General features: G+C 44.2%; 1 protein-coding gene across 4 annotated transcripts in view; it reads right to left on the reverse strand.

Annotated features, from left to right (window-relative positions):
- LTBP2 (latent transforming growth factor beta binding protein 2) overlaps positions 1-23,496 on the reverse strand; it is a 157,807-nt gene that overhangs the window by 109,717 nt on the left and 24,594 nt on the right. For all 4 annotated transcript variants that reach the window (XM_066627033.1, XM_066627013.1, XM_066627023.1 and 1 more), the window contains one exon: positions 15,841-16,084. In XM_066627033.1, the coding sequence (XP_066483130.1) occupies positions 15,841-16,084 (244 nt within the window). The remainder of the gene's footprint in view (positions 1-15,840; positions 16,085-23,496) is intronic.

The following is a 23,496-nucleotide window of genomic DNA, read 5'->3' on the forward strand; positions in this document are numbered from 1 at the left end:
ACATACTGAGCAACATGAAAAGCAAGCAAGTGCTGGACAAAGAGTACACTAGTATTTGTAAAGAGTACATATTCCAGGATTTGAATTGCTGCCTCACACTTTTCACAGGGTCCCAGTTCGGAAGTACTTTCCTCATCTGACCAGCTCTATGTATTTAATGAACACGTGTACTCATGATGTGCGAATGTCTTGTCTTTCACCTCACTTCCCAGGGAATATCCTTAATTGTGTGGGGAGGATTTGAGTGAACAACCCCTACATGAATGTAATGAAGGAACAAGGCCTGGGAGCAAGAGGTGCACATCTTTAAATAAGAGGAATTGGTCAGACAAGGAAAGTATCATCCAAAGTTACCCAAAGGGTATCTCAGCTTGTTGAGGGACTGTGTGATCCTTCCTATCAAGGGTTACTAGGAATTAATCTTTCACAGATGCACACTACTAAAATGCTGGCAATTCCAGTAAAACATCATTGGTCTGTGGACAGTGAGCAGCTTTTAGAGAAAGAACTAAATCATGGTCCTCTCCTGACAACTTGCCATAGAGATTTTGTTTTATCTTTAAACTCCCAACAGCCCGTTTCAGTATCTGTCCCATCCGTCTTCTTTCCCCTTTGGCCAGCAGCCTTCCTTGTTCAAAGCCACTGAAACCATAAGCCAGTGATTCACTTCCTCCCCTTATGTAATTTTCCACTGAATCACTGGAGAAGAATGGACACCACACCAACAACCAAACCTACAGGGACAGAAATAAGTAGCCAGGCTTGGAAAGTCCCAAACTAGCCACAGCCCAGAAGCTTTCCCTCTTCAGTCTATGAAGTGGTCATTAAACGGTTGAGTAGAACATATATGGGTCATTCTTTGAGCTGAAGGGAGACATCTCTCAACAGCAACACTGGAGTTTCTTACACCACACAACCCACAAACACCGCAAAAAGCAAGACAGCTATTAAGATGTCTTGTAAGACAAGACATTGCAGCAAATAGTCTATCTCTCTGTATTACACGAGGCAACATCGGTGAATCTGTTTCACTGTACTACAGCCAGAGGCCAAGTCAGTAACTAAAACACAGAAAGCTACAAGACTACCCAGCAAAACAGGCTTTAATACGTTCCACTCCTCAGCAGTACAAAGCTGATGTTTTTCTCATTGTTTGCAATAGTAGCTGGGAACTGTAATGCACCCAACATTTCTCTCATCAGTTCCACTCAGAATGGAGTAGGATAGCCAAAAAAAAATTATTTTCTTGGTAGATTATAGCTTTTTATAACTGAGTAACAGGCACTTTTTTCTAGTGGGTGTTCCTCTTTTATTTAGCAGGGGGAGAGTAATTGGCTTTCATCACCCCAGCAGTGTCTTTTCTAGTGGCTGTCTGCTGGTGTTCTTTTGCATCTTTTTAGATTGTGAGCCATTAGTTATTTGATTTTTCTCTGTAAACTGCTTTGTGAATTTTTGTTGAAAAGCAGTATATAAATATTGTTAATAATAATAAATCATAATAATTAACCTGGGAAAAGCATCCGGTTTAAACCTGTTGTATCTATAATATGTGGGGCCACCACTTAATAAACACTATTAGGCTACAGTCCTGTCCACAATTACCTGGGATTAAGCACCATTGTCTCTAATGACATAGGCTTGGGCTCCTATTCTACCTTCAAAAAATGACACAAATAAATTGCAGTGCTGTCAGATTACTCAGGCCCTTCATCTAGAATTTTCAGCTGCTGACGCAGGTCATGTCAATCTCTTTAAACATTCAAAAGCAAACAAAGATGATGCAGCCACTACATCTCCCAACCTGTTCTGCCACAAGTCTTCTAACCCACCTTCCTCCTCCTCCTCTTCCTCCTCCTGCTGTGGAGCAAAACTGAAGTTCTGCTTGCTACAGTTTCTTAAAGTGATCATGTATAACAAGAATTTATTAGGAGAAATGGGAAAAGGTACAAAACTGTGACCTGATGTAGTTTGCAAACAATTTCAAACAACACTACTTCAAATGTATGGATAGCTCTTGCAGAGTACTTTTGAGCCTCTTAAATCAAACAAGAGGAAAATAGTGAAGTAGGGTGGAATACTCAGAAGAACATGTCTTTGTGAGTTCAAAATAAACAGAATCTTCCATCAGATTATTTTCTCATAGATATGTTTCTTGTGATACCTGTTAACACGAACTAAGTTGTTCGCAACTTTCAGTCTCGAAAGACTATGGTATCGTGCTCTGAATGGTGGTTCTGGAACAACGTCTAGTGTGGCTGAAATGGCCGATTCCGGAGTGACAATCCCTTCCACACTGGGAGCAAGTGCAGTCTGTCCCCAGTGTGGCTCCCTGGCTATGGGCCTTCCTTCTTTGCCTCTTTGCCTCAGTCTGTTGGCCAAGTGTCTCTTCAAACTGGAAGAGGCCATGCTGCACAGCCTGCCTCCAAGCGGGCTGCTCAGAGGCCAGGGTTTCCCACCTGTTGAGTTCCACTCCTAAGGCCTTCAGATCCCTCTTGCAGATGTCCTTGTATCGCAGCTGTGGTCTACCTGTAGGGCGCTTTCCTTGCACGAGTTCTCCATAGAGGAGATCCTTTGGGATCCGGCCATCATCCATTCTCACGACATGACCGAGCCAATGCAGGCGTCTCTGTTTCAGCAGTGCATACATGCTAGGGATTCCAGCTCGTTCCAGGACTGTGTTGTTTGGAACTTTGTCCTGCCAGGTGATGCCGAGAATGCGTCGGAGGCAGTGCATGTGGAAAGCGTTCAGTTTCCTCTTCTGTTGTGAGCAAAGAGTCCATGACTCGCTGAAGTACAGAAGTGTACTCAGGACGCAAGCTCTGTAGACCTAGATCTTGGTATGTTCCATCAGCTTCTTGTTGAACCAGACTCTCTTTGTGAGTGTAACATGAACTATTGCAGAAATAAGCAGGCAATACTAGGAGAGGCCAAACTAACCACTGAATACTTTCTTGTGATTGGCCATATGACTGCACCCACCATACAGGCTTAGGCATTTGCATTCATACATTTTTGATCTCCACATTTACACCACTAATCTCAGAATGAAACAATGTACAACAAGCACCAACCAATAAGTAAATGCAAAGATAAGAAAACTGAACTTCATAGCAACCCAGTTCTCTATTTAGATCCACTCTACACATCTCAGAAGACAACAGACCGAGGTGGCAGAATTTCAATCTCAACTGTAACACTTCAGACTGAAAATGTGGTGTAATGGAACTGAAGGGCAAAATATGTGTCACACATAGTGCTTAGTGACAGCACCCTTCTCTGTTGCTCTTTTTTTTTACTCTCTTACTGGCTGAACTGGAATTAGATTGGGAAAACCAATAGCTTTGGTTGCACCACCCAAGGCTAGGAAGCCCAGACAGAAAGAGATTGGAGGTGACATTGTCTTGGAGATACCACACTTTCAGGTTAACCAGAGCCCCCAAATCCAGCACGTTGTCTCTTGAGAAAGCAAACAGTAGCAGAACATGATCGTCTGAGAGGCATCACAAGCCTGCTCCCTCCTTAGTGAACGTGGACCAGACAAGTGAAACAGTAAAAATACAGCAAGTTTATTAAAGGACTGAAATATCCAACCAATGGAGGGACCAATGCAAGGGATAAAAACAGGATGCTAAGCAATGAACAAAGAGAGAAGAACAGAGCAGGTGAGTGGCAAAGGTTGGCACAGAAGTTAACAGGCAAGCTGTAACAAAATATCTGATGCAGGTAACTGGAGAATGTTCCCTTCTCTAATTTACTCATGCTGTACCAAGTTTCCTACACTGGCATGTACAGCACAGTGAGCAGGTGTACCTCTTTTTGTGAAGCAGCAGCTGCTTCCAATGATGGACTGGGACAACATGAATCAAGGGAGTATGAGCACTCTTTTCATATAGCCAGTGGCATTGACCCTGCTTTACTTGGGGGACTGATCATTTGGGTGTGATTTCTGAGGTTTCTGAGCCTCCCACTCTTGGACATCAGGCAGGCTTCACTGTTCAATGATCTGGCTCAAATATAAGTTTGGTTTACCAGTCAAGGGGGACAATGAAGATGCTCAGACAAAGGGCAGCATCCCAGGATAATGGCAACTGCATCAAGATGACTCTGCAGTCTTTTTAGGATGCTAAAGCATCTCAGAAACCTCTGGTGAGGCTAGAAGGGTCCAAACTAGGAAGTAAACAAGGGGAATTCAGAGATTTTCACCACAGGTGGCAGAGAATCATATTTCTGAATGCTTGCCCACATGGAAAAAAAAAATCTCTACTCATGTAGTAATAGTATATCTGACAGGGTACAATAATAAACTTTCTCCCTAATATGATTGTTTACAACATGCATGAAGCTCCACCCATTCTCTGTATACACATACAAAGAGAGAGGTATTCAAATCTCTCTCTCTCTCTCTCTCTCTCTCTCTCTCTCACACACACACACACACACACACACACACACACACACACACACACACACACACAGAATATCTGAAATAATTCTGTCCAGAATTCTACCACCTTCTTTGCATAATGTACAAAATGTATCTCACTCAAAGATCAATGGACACAGAGAAATTGAAGCAATGGCATTTTCATGGAAGCTGGGTCTTAATCCCTGGAATATGCTTCTACAAAAATAGAAACAAGCACAGAATTAAAAGCAGATATCATCTGCATGGTTTAGCTTTCTGTCAGTAATTCCCTCCACACTCATGCATTCAGCACACAACGGACAAAGTTCCAAGCACATAAACGTCTCATAAAACTAATTAAGTTAGTTTTTCTGTGGGTTAAAAAGAGATAGTGATTGTTTTTGGTATTGTTATCTACTTGGGAGGCGTTAGATAGCTACAGTAAAGAGTCTGCATTAGTAACCAGATATACAGATTACGTATGAATCTAGGTCTCTTCCAAACAGACTCCACAAGGGGAAACTGGTCCCCAGCCAAAGTATTGCACAACTTCTCCCCACCTCTTCCCAGAGCACTGTCTCCTGCTTTGGTCTTGCAAAGCTCCTTATAAGGTGCGAATGGAAGTTTCACTCCCAGGGAAAATAGCAGCCAAAGGGTCCAATCTGGATCAGGACTGTAGATGGGGCAAAGAATTAGTCCCTCTTCCCCATGCTGTGGTCCCAATCTGGATCAGAATCCTCCACAGCTGCTGCTTAACAAACAAAAGTCAAGCAGATCAAGACCACATTTAACATAATGTGTAGTTTGGCCCTCTTTGGTCCATGACTCTATTGCTTTTATGCTTTTTTCTGACTGATGGAATTGACTTTTTCCGACTTTGGAGCTAATGAGCAAAAGTGCTGACCCCTTGGCAGGCAGCCAACTGCCAAACTGTATGAGAAACACCTGCAAGACACAATTATGATCTGGGCAGGAGCACGAGACCCTGGCATTCAGTTCCAGTTACAAGGAGAGAAGCTTTTTGTTTCATTTTAAATTGATTCTATTGGTCACTGGCATCTACCTGGAGCATCATTTCCTGAAAATAAAGCTAATAATTGAACTTGGCAGACAACAATGCAGTTCAATTGTGCAACCTACAGACATGCTAAACTCTCTTTATTTAAAAATTATATTTATAAATGTATATCCTTCTTTCTTCCAGTACAACCATGTACTGGAAGAGTACCATGTACTCTTTACACATGCACACAGATGCATACACAGGTACATGATACAGCATTTAAGTCTTTTTTGGACATACAGTACATGCATGGGATCACCAGAGCCATAACTATGGCAGAGCCTGAGGAGCACTGCCCCGGTGCTATGACAAGTTGGGGCACATGATTGCCCCCCAGGCTCCACCCTGGTTACAGAGTAGGTGCTTACGATATCATGCCCCCCCTTCCTTCTCCTGTGGAGGCTCCCCTCAAAGATGAAGGATTGTGGGGTGCAAAGCCACTGCAGTGAGCACCCCCTCTCTGGGGAGAACCTGGAAGTGACATCACATGATATTGTGACATCACTGCCCCAGGCATCAGAGCAGTGTGTTACACCTCTGGGAATCACAGTAACATGTCAAAGCATCTGATGGTTGAGCAAATTTTGAATGCCTTTGAGAAAAACTGATTGGATCTGACCTAAATACAGGACTGTCAAAAATAGCTGTTTGAGAGAGTGAACATTTAAGCTCCCCACTGTCAATTCATGGCAGTTCACAACTATAGGTTCAAGGTAATTGCTGGACAACTTGCTAGCATCTGCTACTGTTCTTCTGCATCTTTTTAGATTGTGAGTCCAAGGAAGCATTTATTTATTTCCTTTTTATGTAAACTGCCTTTTGAACTTTTTGTTGAAAGCTTTTTGTGCTATATAAATATTAAGAACCTGACTGTGATCCTCTGCACAATATTAACCTGACTGTGATCCTCTGCACACATGGGCAAGAATTATTATTATTATTTATTTATTTTTATGAAAGGCAGGAATGCTGGGAAGTCGCCCAAGAATCTGAAATATTCTGTAGAACTGGGGCAACTGTAAGCATTTTAATTTAAGATGACAATCACCAAGAAAGAATTTTGCATGGTGCTTGAAATCTTGGGGAGGAGGGGTTGTGGTGGCCTTTGGAGCTGCTCTAATTAGGTTTCCTCTTGTTCCCTGTGTGTCCTATTGACCCCATTTCTCCCTTATGAACCATTAGAACTGTGTTGCTGAGCTCCACTGTGTTCTCTCCACAAACCTTTGGTGTTGCAAGAATACAGGGAATAAACCACCTGGTGATTCTTCTCTGTGAGCAAAACCAGCTTCATCCCCTCAGTTAGGTGCTCATTAGCAAATGGATTAGTGACAAAATATGGGCCAGTAACAGATCTCTGTCCTTGTTTCCTTTATGGACCACTTTCACAGTGCAGTAAAAACCTTGAACCTCTTGTTCTATTTGTGCCATGTGAAAATGTTGTAAATTCAGGAGTGCACACACAAGACAGAGCTAATGTACATTCCAATCAATGTAGGTTTCAACATCAGATCCAGGAGGGGAATCTCTAATGCAGCCTCTGGGTTGCTGGTGGGAGAAACATTCTTCTCAGAGTCTGGGAGCCATGACTGGATCTAAGCTGGCCATGATCAGGGAGCAGCACTAGATATGGAAAAAGCTGATCTGGCCTCGTCCCTCTTTAGTACTCTGCCCTCAGTGATGGTCACTCCATTTTCTCACCTCCTAGCATTCATTGTAACCTCTGTCATTTGTAGCACATCAAGCATGGGGTGGAATCAGGTTGATTCTCTTCGTGGAGAGTAGGAGTGAGGAAAGGACTAAAATTCACCACCCCTCCTTCCTTCAGACATCAAAGCTGATGAGCTTCTAGTTAGTGATAAAATAATTATACTGGTAATATACACATTTGTAACAAAATAGTACAATCCATTTAATTGTTCATTTTAAACTTTTAAAAAGCTCACAAATATGACTTGTTATGGAAAACATTTTCTTTGTTTTGTAGTGCCAAGTAAGTAGTTGAAACCCTGTTGAATCATTCAAAAGGATTAAGTAAAAAGGGAAGTTCTCCAGGTTGGAGGAAACAGCCACCACAGAAAACATCTAGGATGCCACTAGAGTCCATCACCCAAGGGAGTTGTTAATGTCATCAGAAGGAGAACAGACACACTGGCATTCCTGGCGGGAGGGGGGGGGGAACACTAAGGCCCAAATCCTAACCAACTTTCTAGCTCTGACATAGCTGTACCAATGGGGCATGGGCTGCATTCTGCAGTTGAGGGGCAGTCATGGAGGCCTCCTCAGGGGAAGGGAATGTTTGTTCCCTTACCTCAGAGCTACATTGCCTTTACCTCGGTGCTGGAAAGTTGATTAGGATTGCACCCAAAGTTTCTTCAGGTGCCTGACCACTGGTGTAAAGTGGCCCCTCCTCCTCTCCTTCAGATTCAGTCATGGCTTTTAGTGTTTTGCTCCCCTCCAGGAATGCCAGTGAACAGATGTTTTCCTCAGAAGGTTATCAAACTGAAGGTAGTGAGAGAACCAATGTACATCTTCAGTTTCTTCAGAGCTAATAACTATTCTATTATTCTGTAGGAGAGTGAAAACAGTGGAATTTCCAGTAAATATCTAACAGTTGGCAATGAAGATAAGATCAAAAAAACCTTGAGGGGCACAGAACCCTGAGCTCCTTGGAGGAAGGGTGATATTAAAATGTGACCAATAAATAAAATGTAAGTACCTTGAAAATACTAGTCTGTATTGGACAAAGAGAGGCCCTTGACAGGGCCGTGGAAGACTGGCCTACCTATCTAGAAAGGCTGGAGCAATATCCAGAATTCAGTGAGATTTTACCAGAAAAACATTTAGCAGCATTGTTGAATATTATGGAAGGAAAAACTTCTAGCAGTAGTTCGCCTCCTCCCAGAAGTGACCAGAAGTCACAGATGCAAACTGGAAATAAACCAGAAGTTCTTCTGGTCACTTCTAGGAGGTGTTCTGGGGCCCACAGATGTCAACGGAATGGGTTGTGGGCCTGTTAGAGGGAAAAGAACATCTTTCTATCCATTCCATGCATAATTTTATACATCTCAATCATGTCTCCCTTCAGGCGCCATTTTTCTAGACTGAAGAACCCCAAATGCTGTAGCCTTTTCTCGTAAAAGAGGTGCCCAATGTTGGAGGAAATTAAAAATAGTTTCCTCTTTGGGGGGAAGCAGCTTAAGCAGCAGACCCCCCCCCCTTTTTGGTATCACCCCAGGGAACCTCCCTCACCCAGCTGACTGCTAATCAATAAAAAAGACAAAGAGGCAATGGCTTGTTGAAGTTACAAAAAGAAGTTATTTACTTACAGTTCCATTGAGTGTATATTTACAGCATCTTATCAGGATCAGAGGTTCAGCTATTACTTAGAGATAACAAGGCCCTGGAGCTGCCTCGCCCTGCATGCCTTGCGCTCAAGATGGCCTGGGCATCAAGATGGCCTGGGCACCCTGGTGTGCACCATCTTAACAGGTCGGTGGTCAGAGGGCAAGAGGAAGTGCTCAGAGGAGAAGGGAAGGATAAAAGGTTAGGGCCACACCCCACAAGGATCACAGAGAGAACAGGTAGAAAGGTCAGATTCACTGGGCCATAGCTTAACCCCTTCTGGACAGCATCCTGCCCCCTCTGGACAGCAGATGGAGTTGCACCAACTCCAACACATACTAATAATCAAAACTGTTTAAAGAGGGCACAGGAAATCTAAAATGTACAAAAGCCAGGCTGACACTAGTTGAGAATGCACAGCCCAAGTTTCACAAAACCAGAACCATTCCTTATAGTATTCCTTATAGTTGTCCAAAAGCAGATGATGAGTTGGATCCCTTGGAAAAGGAATGGAGCCCAGATGCTTACTTTCCTTGAGGCAAACGTATAGTTACCACCAGTATCAAATATTGTTCACGTTCAGTACTATATAGCATAAGTTCATGTATCTGTGAGATTATTGAAACTAACTAGCAAATCTCTTTTAGCAAAGCAAACGCTGAAGGTGAAGTGAAACAATCAGCCTTAGAGTATGGCTGGATATGAACTTTCTCAAAGGTACCCAACAGTACCCAACTCTCCCTGGCACCTGCAAAGAATTCTCTTCATCAGCTGGTGCCTGTTATGAATGGAACCAGAGCCAAGCATTCTCCACTTCAGAAGAAACAACCAACAGATTAAACTGGCAGCGCCAGTTCAAAATTCTGGGAAATGCTCCTGAATGCCAATTCCATGGGCTTTGTGATGAGTGAAGTTTCTCCCCTCAACATGTCAGTTGTTTAAGCCAACAGCTGAAGTCTGCCATGAAGCAGCAGAGAGCAAATGGGCACTCACCATGGCTTAGGTCTCTGGGGGGTTAGGCTAAATGCCACTCTGGAACAAATGGCAAAGATCTTCCTAGAGGCCATAGCAGGAGGACTTAATGCAACATAAAAGATAAAACTAGCAACACATGGAACATCTTGGAAGGATGAGCTCTTTAAGCTGCATAACTTTTATAAGCATCATCTCAAGTTGGGACTCTAAAATATTTTTAGAGTCCTACACTAAAGGCCACCCAGGTAGCACCTCATGTTATGGCCTTACCGTACTATTAGCTAGTTTAAGGCAATAAGTGGTTAGGAAACCGAGTACAAAACTAGTCCCATCTCCCATAAGAAGAGAGAGTATTTCAGTTTAAATATAGATATCTTGAGAAGTAACATTTACTGCATCTCACTGAAATATTTGCCAAAACTACTGCAACCAAATTCATTTCCACCTCTACTGAGCAGTATAAATGGCTGTGGCAAAGAGCACCTTTATGTTTTGTGTTTGTTCAGTCCAAACCAAAATAAGGTTTTAAACCCCAAATTACGGTAGTCCCTTGACACTAATAAGCAAATAAAAAATGGAAATAGCCCACACAAGCAGCATAAATGATACCTAAATGTGATTTAACTGGAGCCTGAAAACCAGTCTCAGATCATGAGATTTAGCCACATGAGTTGGAAAATCCAAATTTTGCCCTCCGCGTTAAAATAAAAATATATAAAAACTGTCAGTTTGTTTAATAGTACTCCAAAAGCTGCCTCTCTCTGTAGGGCTGGCCCTGACTCTTGCTGTTGCCACAGTTCCCTCCTAGGAGGTTGTGGCTCAGAACATAGGAGTAATAAGCAAAGCATAGTTGTCTCTGTGCTTATTTCTATGTGATTACAAATCCAATCCATAAAGGTGTAATGTTCAGAGTGCCTACTGGGCTGGGAAGACCTGGATTCAAATCCCTGCTCAGCCAAGAAGTTCACTGACTGAGGGCGCAATCTTAACCCCTTATGTCAGTGCTTTCCAGCACTGGCATAGCAGTGCCAATGGGATGTGTGCTGCATCCTGCAGTTGGGTGGCACTCATGGAGGCTTCCTCAAAGCAAGGAAATGTTTGTTCTCTTAGAGCTGCATTGCCCTTATGTCAGTGCTGGAAAGCACTGACATAAGTGGTTAGGATTGTGCCCTAACCCTGGCTCAGTCACTATCTCTCAGCCTAATCCACCTCACAGAAATATTGTCATGAAGTAGGGAGAAGGGCTATAGATGTTGTTCTGAGCCCCTTAGAGGAAAAATGTAATCTCTGTATTGTACATCTCAATACTCTTACATCTCAATACTGAAATACAGGATACAATGCAACTATTTTCCTCTTCTAATCCAACATCTCTCTGGCTGGGGGCAAAAGTAGGAGTCTATTTCTACTATACAGTCCTTCATGTGTATAGCCGGAACATCAACCTGAATTAGCAGTCTCCAAAGTGGCACAAAGCAAAGGCTTCCCTGGCACAAATGGCACTTACCATTCTGCTGGGGAGCCTCTGCAAAGAATCCAAGCACCTCCATTCCTCGCCGTGTCCAGCTGCTTCTGCCTGGAAAACTGGGCACAAAGCCTGCTGGGGCATCAAAAGCCAGAAAGGGTTGGACACAGAATGCGCATGGAGGTACTTTTGGAGGCTCCCCCACGATACAGTAATTGCAGTTCATGCAGGGAGGGCTTAGCCAGGGTGCCGGATCTGGCCTGCAGGTCGTACAGCCCTGGCCTAAATTATGACAAGTACAATAACTGTCCAAACCTAACCCTTACTATTTGTGCCAATGCAGACATGCTGATGGAGTGCATGCTGCATCTAATGGTGGTGGGAGGATCAGACATCCAAGGAGAGAAAAGGAGAGGGACACCCCAAGAAAGATACTGAATCTGGTGCATGCTGGTGCCACTGAAATCCACCTCCTCTTTCCCCATTCCTGTTCCTGCCTGCCCCATCCCTGCTCATGACATACCTCCAGTGCCACTTTACCATTGCTAGTAGAGGCTTTGAGAGCCACTGATGCATGTGTCACACCACTGCCTGTTTGAGGCAGTGGGCCTGAAGTGTACACTGGAAGCCCAGCTTTTGTGCTGCCTTAAGGGGCATTGCACTGCCAGAATGCTAATTCTGGCAGTGCAAGGCCCCAATAAGACTATCACCAGAGAACACGGGATGCAATTCTATCCATGGTCACCTGGGAGTAATCCCAACTGTCTGTAAATGGATTTGATTCTGAGGAGATATGCCCAGGATTGGGCTTGTACAGCACAATCCTAACTTGCGCTGGAGCAGGCAGGCGCTGGCCTCCCTGACTCCTGAGTCGGCGCAAGCATGACTTATGGCGCAAACGTGAGTGAGGGCACAATCCTAACCAGGTCTACTTAGAAGTAAGTCCTATTTTGTTCAATGGGGCTTACTCTCAGGAAAGTGTGGTTAGGATTGCAACCTTACTAACTTCCGGGTTAGGCTGGCACAAGTCACTTGTGCCAACCCGGGGGTTAAGCTTGCGCCCTTAGTCACACAGACCAATCCTATGGTTCCCTTCCCCCCCCCCCCCCACTGATGCAGTGACACAAAAATTGCTACCACTGCATCATGCTGAGGGTGGGGGCATCATTGAGGTCTCTTCTAGGAACATTTGTTCCTTTAGCCAAGGGTAAACCTCCACAGTGTGGAGGTGTCTGCTTGGACCTGTGTTAGCAAAATTGCCAGCACAAGTCCGCATGGACCTGGGACTCAAGATTGGTAGGAAGCTGGGAAGGAAGCTAGAATTCAGCAGCCACTATTGCCTCCAAATCCCCCCCTTCCTGGACCTAATCCGCCCATCCCCCACCCCATTGCCTCCCCATTACACCTGCTCCACGTCCTGTCACCACTTCAATCTGGCCTTCTCACCGGTGTTCCAGCAGTGCACAACTCCATGCACTGTCGGAGCATCTTTCACAACTGCCATAAGGCAATTAATGCTGGTGGAACACTTATTCTGCCAACACTAAAGGCTAGTAGAATTGAACTGACAGTCTGATTTTCAGTTACAATGCAGTGGCAGTCCAGGGAGATCAGAGGAGCAAAATCCCCAAGCGCCATGCCTGTGGAGGCAGTGCCATCACGTCACCGCTGTCACCACCACCCACCCTCTGGAGCCATTCTGTGGTCCAGGGAAGCCCCATGCTGCATCCCCAGGTGCTCTGAAATCCTTCTGAGGCCTCCCAAGTGCCATTAAATAGTACTTCTGTTTTTTCATTGGAAAATACTATTTAATGGTGTTCTGGAGTCCCCTAAGGCTTTCAGAGTGCCCGGGGATGTTGCACAAGGCTCCATAGGGCTGGGTGAGTCTGTGGGGAGGCATGTTATGGGGGAACCTGTTGCAATCCTGTGCCCTGGGGCTGCATAGGAGCCAGGCCCTCAACTGGCTCAATCAGTTCCAAACACAAAACACCCAGGAAGTGTATGTTACTGAAATCACCTGCAAAGGAACTAAACCCACAAAACACTTTTAGATAAAAAGGACAATGCCTTGAGGAACTGACTATAGCTTTTAGGCATATAAGAAAATTGTCTCCAACTATTATGAAACTGCTTGTTGAAAAAAAAATTAAAATAGAGAAGTGTCAAATGCTTACATCAAAGTGACAGGAGAGGGACTGAGCAAGGGGATATTTTGAGCCTTTCATACTGAAATCAAAAGAGCAAGAACTATTCTCCTGCTAGTGGAGTTGTATTTCCTTGGGACAGAGCCAGTGAGTCTTAAGCAATGAGGAGCAGCTGGACCCTCAAAATCCCAAGCTAAGGCTCTTTGCTAATCACAATGTCTGACTGTCTGGACCAGGGTATTCAATAACTAAATGCATGTGCCTTCTTGACTGTTGTCTAAGAATACATGTCATATTAAGTTATAGGAGTGCCTTTATCGCCCGACATCCCAGATCTGCACAAATTCAGCATAAAGGGAGTGCAGAGATACATAAATGGATCCAATGTTCAAATCGGAAAGCTTGTTCTGATCCTGTTCCAGATCACAAAGGGACACACTCTTTTGGAAGCTTCACAATTTTACTCAAAGACTCACATTTCTCCTGTCATTAAAGACGTTGGCCACAACTCTGTATACAGGCTGCTTAAATTCTACTGACTTCAATAGGATTTCAACCACCTAACTGTGGGTAGGATGGTAGTTATTGGGGAGAAGAAGTCCATCCTAAGAAGTTCTAGAGCCCAGAGAAGGAATCATTCACCAAATACAAGACCTGAAAAGCCATATTATTCAATTTGTTATAACTACCTTATATGGCAAGGTTATTCTAGCTGCAAAATGTGTTTTTTTATTTTTGCAGAATTTATATTTCCTTTTAGTGATTGGAGTAATGGAAATGTATGTTCATACTACAAGAATGCTGACAAAAGCATCAAATTCTGCAGTGAAGCATATTTTACAATTATCATACTGTACATTTGTCCAGTCCAGAAAGGCATGTTGGGACACTGGGATGCTAGACAAACAATACAAATGGAAACAAAAGAAAAAGAGGCAGTTGTGGGGAAGGACAAAAATGTGAACTGAGTGGGCATATTTGATCCATCTCCTTTTAACAACCACTGGACGCTCACCCCACAGTTGTGCTTGTTTAGTACAGCATAGTTTGTTGCAACAAAAATTTAAAAAGATCTTACTGGCCTCACTGTTTACAATTTCTTTTTCTCTACATCCATGTATATACAATGGGGGATACAACTACAGATTATAGTTATGTAATGTGGGACAATACTTCACACATCTGTAGTCTACAAAAGCTTGTACTGTAATGAACTTGTTACAGTCCAATCCTACCCACCACCACCCCTGCACTGATGCAGCAGGGCCAGCATGGGCTGTGCTGCATCCTATGGGGGAAGTTGGAAGGCTGGAGGTCTCCTCAAGGTAAGGGGACATTTGTCACCTTGCACTGGGGAAAGCCCCCGCTGCCATAATAGGTCTACTCAGACCTGCATGAGCTAAGTAGCTGGCACAAGTCCAAGTGGAACCATGTCAGCAATCTGGTCCAGGAGGGGGGATTAGATTCGACATGCACAGATGCCACCAATTCCACCCCCTGCTGGGCCTAATCTGCCTACCCAGACTCCATTGCACCCCTCCCCACCCTCTCCCTGCCCCATTCCACCTCTGCGCTGCTCAGTGTAGATCTTACCTTATCCGGCGCACATTGCTCCTTCTGCCGGTGTGCACTAGCCAGTGCAGGTGTGCAACAAGCACTATGCAGTCATGAAGTGTTTTACTGCACTTTTGCAACTGCTAGCACCACCACAGCAGGCAGTGCACTGACCTGTGCACTGCGGAGGATTGTGCTTTAAGGTGCTACAAGACTCTTTGTTCCTTCTTCAGATTTCTGTCTTTAACAGTCACTAAGACTACATTTTCTCGTTTTCTCCATAGTTATGAGAATGATAAAGCTGCTCTGCTTCAAATCAACAACAAAATGAGATCCCCCCCATCTCTATGGTTGTCACCAGCTTCTTCACTAAATTGCTAGAATTATACATTCCACAATACAGTCATAACCAACTGTGTGCAGGACTGCAGGGTTAATAACCAGAACCTTGATTCGGGGTATAGTTAAGAGTACTAAGAAAGACATTCAAGCATATGACAAAGATGCAAATATGCAACCCAATTCAATTATTCTGTCTACTGACACCTCCCCCCCCCCCCAAAAAAAAGGTGCCTTTCCCTTCCAAGTACTACTGGGGAGGATGGGATGAAATGAAAAATGTGCATGAGTCCAGGAAAAGCTGTGGGGTGACATAATTCTATCCAGGCAATGGACAGAGGATAGAACTGGCCTTATCAGCTTCCATTGCCTAGATAGGAAAAACTTCTTGAACCAATGTTCTTCTGCATTTTGTGTGCCTCCTTCCCTCTCCTCCCCCCTCCTTGTCTGCTTGGAATCCAGGTCAGAATCATCTCATCTCCTGCTTTTCTACTTTTTAATTTTCATTTGCAAAGAGAATAACAGCTCTTCTGTGTAACTGGGGGCAACTTACCCCATTGGTAGCTTTTGAGCAGGATGTGGTTGCCCCCCTCTTAGTGAGCTTTCTTTCTCTGCATTGCTCATTCTCTTTGGAAGGGAGCCTGCTGGGGGATGTAGAGCAGCCGCAAGGCCAGGGGGATGATACTCTTGTTCTGGAATCACCTCTTCACATCGAGAACCTCGGAAACCTGAACGGCAAACGCAGAGCTGAGGGCGACTGCACGATCCTTTGTTCTGGCATGGAGGGTCACATACAGCTGACGAAATAAAGGTAAAAGTGAGTACAGATGAAGGACAACTGCTTGTTTACCCATATATCTACCCTCCAAACTCCAACACTTATAGATGTAAACTGAGACAGGGTGCATATTATGTACAGACCTAATAGTAAAACAGGAGTTGTCATAGATTTCTCTTCACCTTCTTTAGTGCTTTTTCAGTGCTAATGATAGGCACATTAACCAGCAAATCAAATGCTAGTTTAGGCATCAGACTTGCCACTCCCCTAAACCACCCCAATGCTTACAATGGGCTGTCCCACTTTTTAATTAAACACTGCAGGCATATTAGGGCACAATCCTAACCCCTTACGTCAGTGCTTTCCAGCACTGACATAAGGGCAATGCAGCTCTGAGGAAAGGGAACAAACATTCCCTTACTTTGAGGAGGCCTCTGTGAGTGACACTAAACAGCAGGATGCAGCACATGTCCCATTGGCACTGCTGTGCCAGTGCTGGAAACACTGACATAAGGGGTTAGGATTGTGCCCTTATTCATTTAAATGGTGATTTGTAGTCTTTTAAATTAAAAAGCACCATTCCAAAAGTTGTAAAAATATGCTGGGGATTAGAGGAAGAGGAGGGTTGGTGCTATCATAGATGCTGGCTTCTATTGTAAACTTGCAGAACTGATTTTTCTTGAGCTCAGTTGTGAAGAGAAAATGATTCATTAAAATGATGCCATGCCTGGCTTCCAGAGTGGCTCCACTGCTCAAACTATGTTACATCTGTTCACACCCACAACCTCAGCTCAAGCAGTTCCCAAACTTCCTGCAGTCACAGTGCTCAGTAATCACTGAGTCCTGTAGTGGCAGCTCGAACACCTGGCTCTCCTGGAAACCACCATCTTGAATCGTGAGAGACCTTGCATTATTCAAGATAGTATCACCCAGGGGAGCCAGTAAGAAGAGGTTGCCCAGTTTTGGAACCACAGCTGGACAGCTGAGGGCAATTTCTTTTGTCGAATTCTTAAGCCCCTTCATTTGCTTCACTGCGTTGCCAAGGTGATCAGGCTGCTTCTTCTGAATCATATTAGGAATCTAAACAAATATGAATTTAACATCCCTGCCAACAGTAACTATTAGGTTGAGCTTATTGTGCAAGTAAGGCATGAACTAAAACATGGGAGAAGAGATGCCAAATCTGAGACATAAAACAAGGTGGTTTTGCTGTCTTTTGAAAGATGTGGTCAATAATTGAAAAGGTAGATTAAATATATGATCACATGTTTTGTTACTTCACACAGAGCTTGAGGTGAGGGTTGGTTAGGAGCTGTCCCATCCTATTTGAAGCATTCCTGTGTTCAGAAAGTCACCACACTCAAATTCTTCAGCAATTATTGGAAGCTACGGTTCAGTAACTTTGCACCCAAATCACCACACAGTGTATGTACACTCCTAATTACAGCACATCAGCTAGAGCAGTAAACTCTGAGAGTATGAGCAAGGTCACAATGCTTCAGAAGCCAACTTGATTTCATAACCAAGACAAGTAACCACCAGGAAGTTCACTCACTGAAATGGGAACAAGCTAATAGACCTCTGCTCAGAAGTGGTTTCATAGAATCACTGCTCAGTGCTTGAGAATTTAGGATGCTTAGCATATTGTCATCAATGTATATTGATTATAGACAAAGGTTGCAATCCTATCCTCACTTTCCTGGGAGTAAGTCCCATTAAACACAATAGGACTTACTTCTGATAGACCTTATTAGTAGACCTGATTAGGCGCCTAATCCATAGGCACCCTTGGGCTGGCACAAGTCCCTTACACTGGCCCAGGAGGGTCACAAATGTGCTATAAGGCACGTTTGCACCTCCTCGGGAGTCAGCAAGGCTGTGCGCAGCTGGCCTGTGGAGGCTAACACAAGCCTCCACACCAATGGAGGCAGCGAGCTTGTGTCAGCACAGCTGGGCCAATGCAAGGCTCTGCGGTGAGCAGGGAGGAGGTGGGAGGGAGGCATTCTGGGGCATGGAAGGGTGGGTGGCCCCAGGAGCAGGTGGGTGGGGAGCAGGAGGTGGGGCTGGGATCCAGCACTTATGCTGGATCCCAACCCCCGTTCTCAGGGAGTTTGGAGCGGCTTCAAGTCACTGCACTGTTCTCAGACTTGTGACCTCAGGACATGGTGCAGGTACAAGGAAACCCATAGGGGCCAGCGTGCCTTACCCGGCGGTAAGGGGAAAAGTTTCTCCCTACCTCTGGCTGAGCTGCTTTGGGCCCCTATCCTGCGCTGGATACAGCGCAAGCCTCTTGGATTGCCTGTTCCAGCACAGGGTAGAATTGCACCCTTAATGTTAGTATCTATCCTCCCCCCATCTGTAAGAATGTTGCTACTTTCGGTAACCAGACTGTAGATGTTGCAGTTTCCATAGCCCTGAGCTGTTTTGAGAAAGTGTGGCACACTTTATGTGTGTGGTTGGGGTTCATATGGTCTGATAACTCTAGCCAGCGGTCCTTCTCTGTGAAGCAAGAGTTAGTCAAGGTGAAATTAATTGAGACAAGGAAGCAAGACAATGGACAGGCGTGACCACAAAAAATGAACCTTGCAATTCTACCTGTAAGTTGATGGAACAAGGGACCATTCGTGTTGCAGAAACAAGGACCCTCTGCAAAACTCCTATCCAGACTTCCACGTGTTTCAAGAGTGAGGAGAAAGGGAAATTGCAGTCAAAATACCCCTGCCTATTCAGCAGGGAAATTCCAGCCCTCACCAACAAGCAGACCAACGCTCACCATCAGAGGCTGGGCTAGGACAGGACCAGAGAATCTGAGATGGCCAAAAAGCAAATGACAGATCTACCCAGACTTGTCAGGAGGACTCCTTAAAGCCTTTTTCTTCCTCAAGAAGCAAGCCAAGGATCAGCCCTAACATTGTCTCTTCTCCTTAAGACCAACAATTACCTCTCTGCCCTGAAGTGTAATGCAATCTAGTGTATGTGCAGAGAAGCATAAGTTCTATTAAATTCTTAGTTTTTTGTCCTGTGATCTGTATTCAATAAAGCTAGTTTTGTTACTGGGAAATGCTGCCTCAGAGCGATTCTTACTCAAGATCAAAAGTACCAACTCCTTTGGGAATTGGGCCCCATGGGGCATGCACAACCCCTCCTGGACCCTTTCCTCTGGGGACAGACTCAATTGGGTCAGACTCTAGTAGTTGCCCTCTAGTAGTTGCACAGGCGCCCAGGAAGATTTCTCAGCTATGTCCCACTTTCAGGAAACAGAAAAAATCACAAAGAAGACAGGATGGGCAGGAAGGAGGAACTGGACCAGAGATGCTTGCTGTACAGACAAGGTGACTCACTTTTACAACTAAATTTTTCCTACCCCTGCTAATTGGGTAAGAGGCACTTTTTCAAGTGGGTGCTCCTTTTTTAGCAGGGGGAGAGTAACTGGCCCACCTCACCCCGGCACTGTCTGTTCTAGTGGCTGTCTGCTGGTATTCATTTGCATTTTTTTAGATTGTGAGCCCTTTTGGGACAGGGAGCCATTTAGTTATTTGATTTTTCTCTGTAAACCGCTTTGTGAACTTTTAGTTGAAAAGTGGTATATAAATACTGTTAATAATAATAATACTGAGAAGATGCATTATGATTTTCCAGGTTCAGTACAAATTCACCTGCCCGATATTTCCAAAATCACTCCTTCCATTTAAGGAAAAATTCCAGATGTCTAGAAATGTCCCCACTGATTTTAACTTCAACCCTATTAACAGATTTTCCTCTTACAGTCCTATGTATGTCAACTCAGAAGCAGGTCTTACAGAATTCAGTGGTATTTATTCCCAATTAAGTGTGCATAGGACTGAAACCCTAGTTTTGCAGGAACTGTTGATGTGCCCTGCATTGAAATTGTGTCTCTTCTTGCAGTAAACAGGTTCTTGACTATTGTATTTCATCCCCATAATATGAATAAGTTATAACAAGACCATGGAATCCTGCCTATGAATTCATACACAAGATACATATTAAAAAAATAAATAGAAATAGAAACAGCAACAAGAGTGGGAACCAACACTGAAAACCTCTCTCTCTCTCTCTCTCTCTGTGTGAGAGAGAGAGGGGGGGGGAGAGTGAAATAACCAGAGTGAAATATCTCCATTCTATCAGTACATACAAGCTGAACTAGAACATGGAATGTGAAAATAAATAAATAAATAAAAAAATAAAAAAATAAATAAATAAATAAATAAAAATAGAACATGGAATGTGGATTTCAAGGCACACACTCAGTTTGGGGGCTATACCCTCTTTCCTGACAGAAATCCCTCAGAACTTGACTATTGTTTGGGAACCTCAGTGTGAACTGTTCCTCTGTTTTACAATACAGCGTATTCTCTGGCTACAGTACCATTCAGAGACACTCCAGTTGTCTCAGGTCCAAGCATAAAAGGTCAACCATTTAAACTAAACTTCATTACTCTTCTGTGGCTGGGATTGTCAAAGCTGTTTCAAAGAATTTGGATACCCAATTCATATTGAAATGAGTAAGATTTGACCATCCTTCCTCCCTGGGTAGCTGTGGAGATGTCAGCCTTTGTTTCTCCTGCATCCTAAATGGCCTAGGAAGAAAAGTAGGAGAGATGCTGTAAAGGAGAGAAAAGTAGGAGAGAACCAAAGAGTGTTTACACATATAAAACATTAGGCTCTTGCTTTAAAAGAAAAAAGAAAAAGAAAAAAGAAAAAGTGTCCTGACCTAAGGCCTGCCTGAAATTTACCATCCTTGTCAAGAGGGGGTATTCTAGAACTTTGACAGCATCCTTTTAATTAATCCACGTAAACAATGGCCTACCACTTGAAAAGTCACCAGGCAGTTCTAATGGCCAAGAGCCCAGGTCTGAAATGACATTTGTACTATTCCCAGAAAAATCTCTAATTAGAGAAAGACATAGTGATTCCTGGCCTTGTGTGTTTAAAGACACTGTTGGACAGTTCAGCATGCTCTCTACCGCACAGCTTCTTGGACAGTGAGTCAATCCTTGGCCTCTTATTCCAGAACACAGATTTATGGCCCAATCCTACTGAAGGTCACTGCATGTTGCCGCAAAATCACTATAAAGTGCTTTGCAGCAGCACAGTGGTGTAGCTAGCAAAGGGCAGGGGGCGGTCCAGTGGTGGACCTCCCCAGCCCCACACCCTGGGGCAAAGGACCACAATGGTGTCCCCTGTGGGATGTCACCAACTCCCCACATGCAAATCCACCCCCCCCACTTACCTGAAGCTTACAGAGTCTCGCACGACCCCAGGCTGCGTCAGGGAAGCTTCCTGTGGCTTTCCCAATGCTTTCAACCGTGCTTCTGGAAAAATGGAAGCACCATTTCTGACCCCATCAGGAGCCTCAGAGAGGATTTTGCAGGGTCCTAAAGGCGTACAAGCCTCCATGCCCAGGGCATTTACCCCATCAAATGAATGGGAGGTCTGCCACTGGGGCAGTCTGCCGGAGGTACCAGCCTTGGGGAGGTGACACCACAAGAGACCAAAATCACTAAAATTATGGTTTTTAGGAATATACCATTCGATGCAGAATTTACAGCAGAATGCAATGAAAAACCAGTGTGAAATATCTCCATTCTATCAAAAGTTATGGCCAAAAGACCAGAAAACAAAAATCCATGGAGCCCTATGCAAAGTGAAACCAAGCCATATCGTGTGTTCACTCATGAGTAGGCAAACTTGCCTTAGTGCATCAGAAAGGGCAGGCTAAGAGGAGTCCAACAACACCAGAATGGTCCTGATTTGATTAATGCAGCCCTCCAAAAACACTCAAGAAGGAAGTCCCCCTCCAAGCTGACAAATGTATTGAGCCCTATGTAAGCAAAGCCACACAGTCGAGTTTACTCTCGAGTAAGCAAACGTGCCTTGGCTCATGATCAGGACAGGCAAAGGGGAATGTGAGGCCACCAGAATGGTCTTGATCTGATGAAAATGGAGTTCAACAAATGCTCCAGAAGGCAGCACACACACCCCCACTAAAAAGGATAAAAACAGAGGCTTCAGCTGTTAAGATGAATTTTTTTCTGTTTTAGACTTGTAAAGCCAGGTGGGTCCTGATAGTGATGTGGTTTAAATATAAGAACTTAAATTGAACTGGGCATTGGATTGGACTGAAAATCTAACTGATTTTTTGTGTTATTGCAGGCAGGCTACAGAAAAATTCACTTGGCTTTAATTATTTGTTTTTCTTTAATTTAATTTTTTATAATTATTTCCGTTTGCATGATGATGTCACTTCCAGCTATGACAGACAGAATGTCATTCTGAAAAGTGGGTCCCAGTGCTAACAGTTTGAGAACCACTGCCTTAACTCTAAACGGAACAAAGAGACATCCTTTTGGGGGGGGGGGTGACACCCTAGTGACCAAAATTGTGGCTTTTAGGAATAATACCATCATGTTATATACCCTTTGATGCAGAATTTCATCCATTGCTTGTGGGAAATACTCACTGCATTTACTTTCTGGTCATTATTAGTGTTCATTTCATGTCTTGACTATTACTATATCTCAGTCTCACTTACCTCACAGGGTTGTTGTGAGGACAAAATAAGGGGAGAAACCATGCACACAACCCTGAACTCCTTAGAGGAAGGGTGGTATAAAAATGTATTAATTAATTAATTATGCTGTATGGGGGTGACAAAAATTTATGGGCCCTGGGTGTAAAATCACCTAGCTACACCACTGCAGCAGCACAAGGCCCAAGTGTGCTGGCGGGATGGCCAGAGCCTTCCTGTTGGTGCTGGCAGAGCTAAAGAGGCCCGTCAGAGCAGGTACACCCACCGTAGGGACAGGGGGAGGGCAAGGAGGGGGCTGAACAGGGTGGGGACAGGGCAGAACGGGGAGTTGATGGGGATGGGTGTATTGGACCAGGAGGAAGGAAGGATCAGCTGTGCCTGTGTGTGCCAAATTCCTGAAGCCCTTCTTCGGCCTGACCCACCTGCATGGTTCAACACAGACGTGTGCCAGCAATATTGCTGGTATGGGCCCAGGTTGACCTATTGTGGCTGCTGGGGCTTTCACATTGACAATTGTGAGCCCAGCATACAGTAAACAAAGCCTGATTGCCATTTAACTTCTGGGAAGTTACTAATATCTACCTACCACATCAGCATTGAATTTGTAAAATGAGAAGTAGCAAAGCTCAAGTTTGCCTAGAAGTTATGTCCTATCCCTGGATATGTGGCCACCATGAGCATAATTTCAGGTGGGAAGGAGAGGATACATGCACAGCAAAGTTTAAATTCCTGTTTTTAGGCGTGTTCACTATTAAAATGACTGGTCAATCCTTTGTTCAGCAGATTGCTGATTAATAGTCCAACAGCCCAATAGCGCTGGTGAAGTCAGCGATCCACCAGCACTAACTGCTGAAAAATCACCATAAAGCACTTTCTGGTAG

The sequence above is a fragment of the Tiliqua scincoides genome, chromosome 1 (genome assembly GCF_035046505.1).
Source record: "Tiliqua scincoides isolate rTilSci1 chromosome 1, rTilSci1.hap2, whole genome shotgun sequence".
In the NCBI taxonomy this organism is placed as follows: Eukaryota; Metazoa; Chordata; class Lepidosauria; order Squamata; family Scincidae; genus Tiliqua; species Tiliqua scincoides.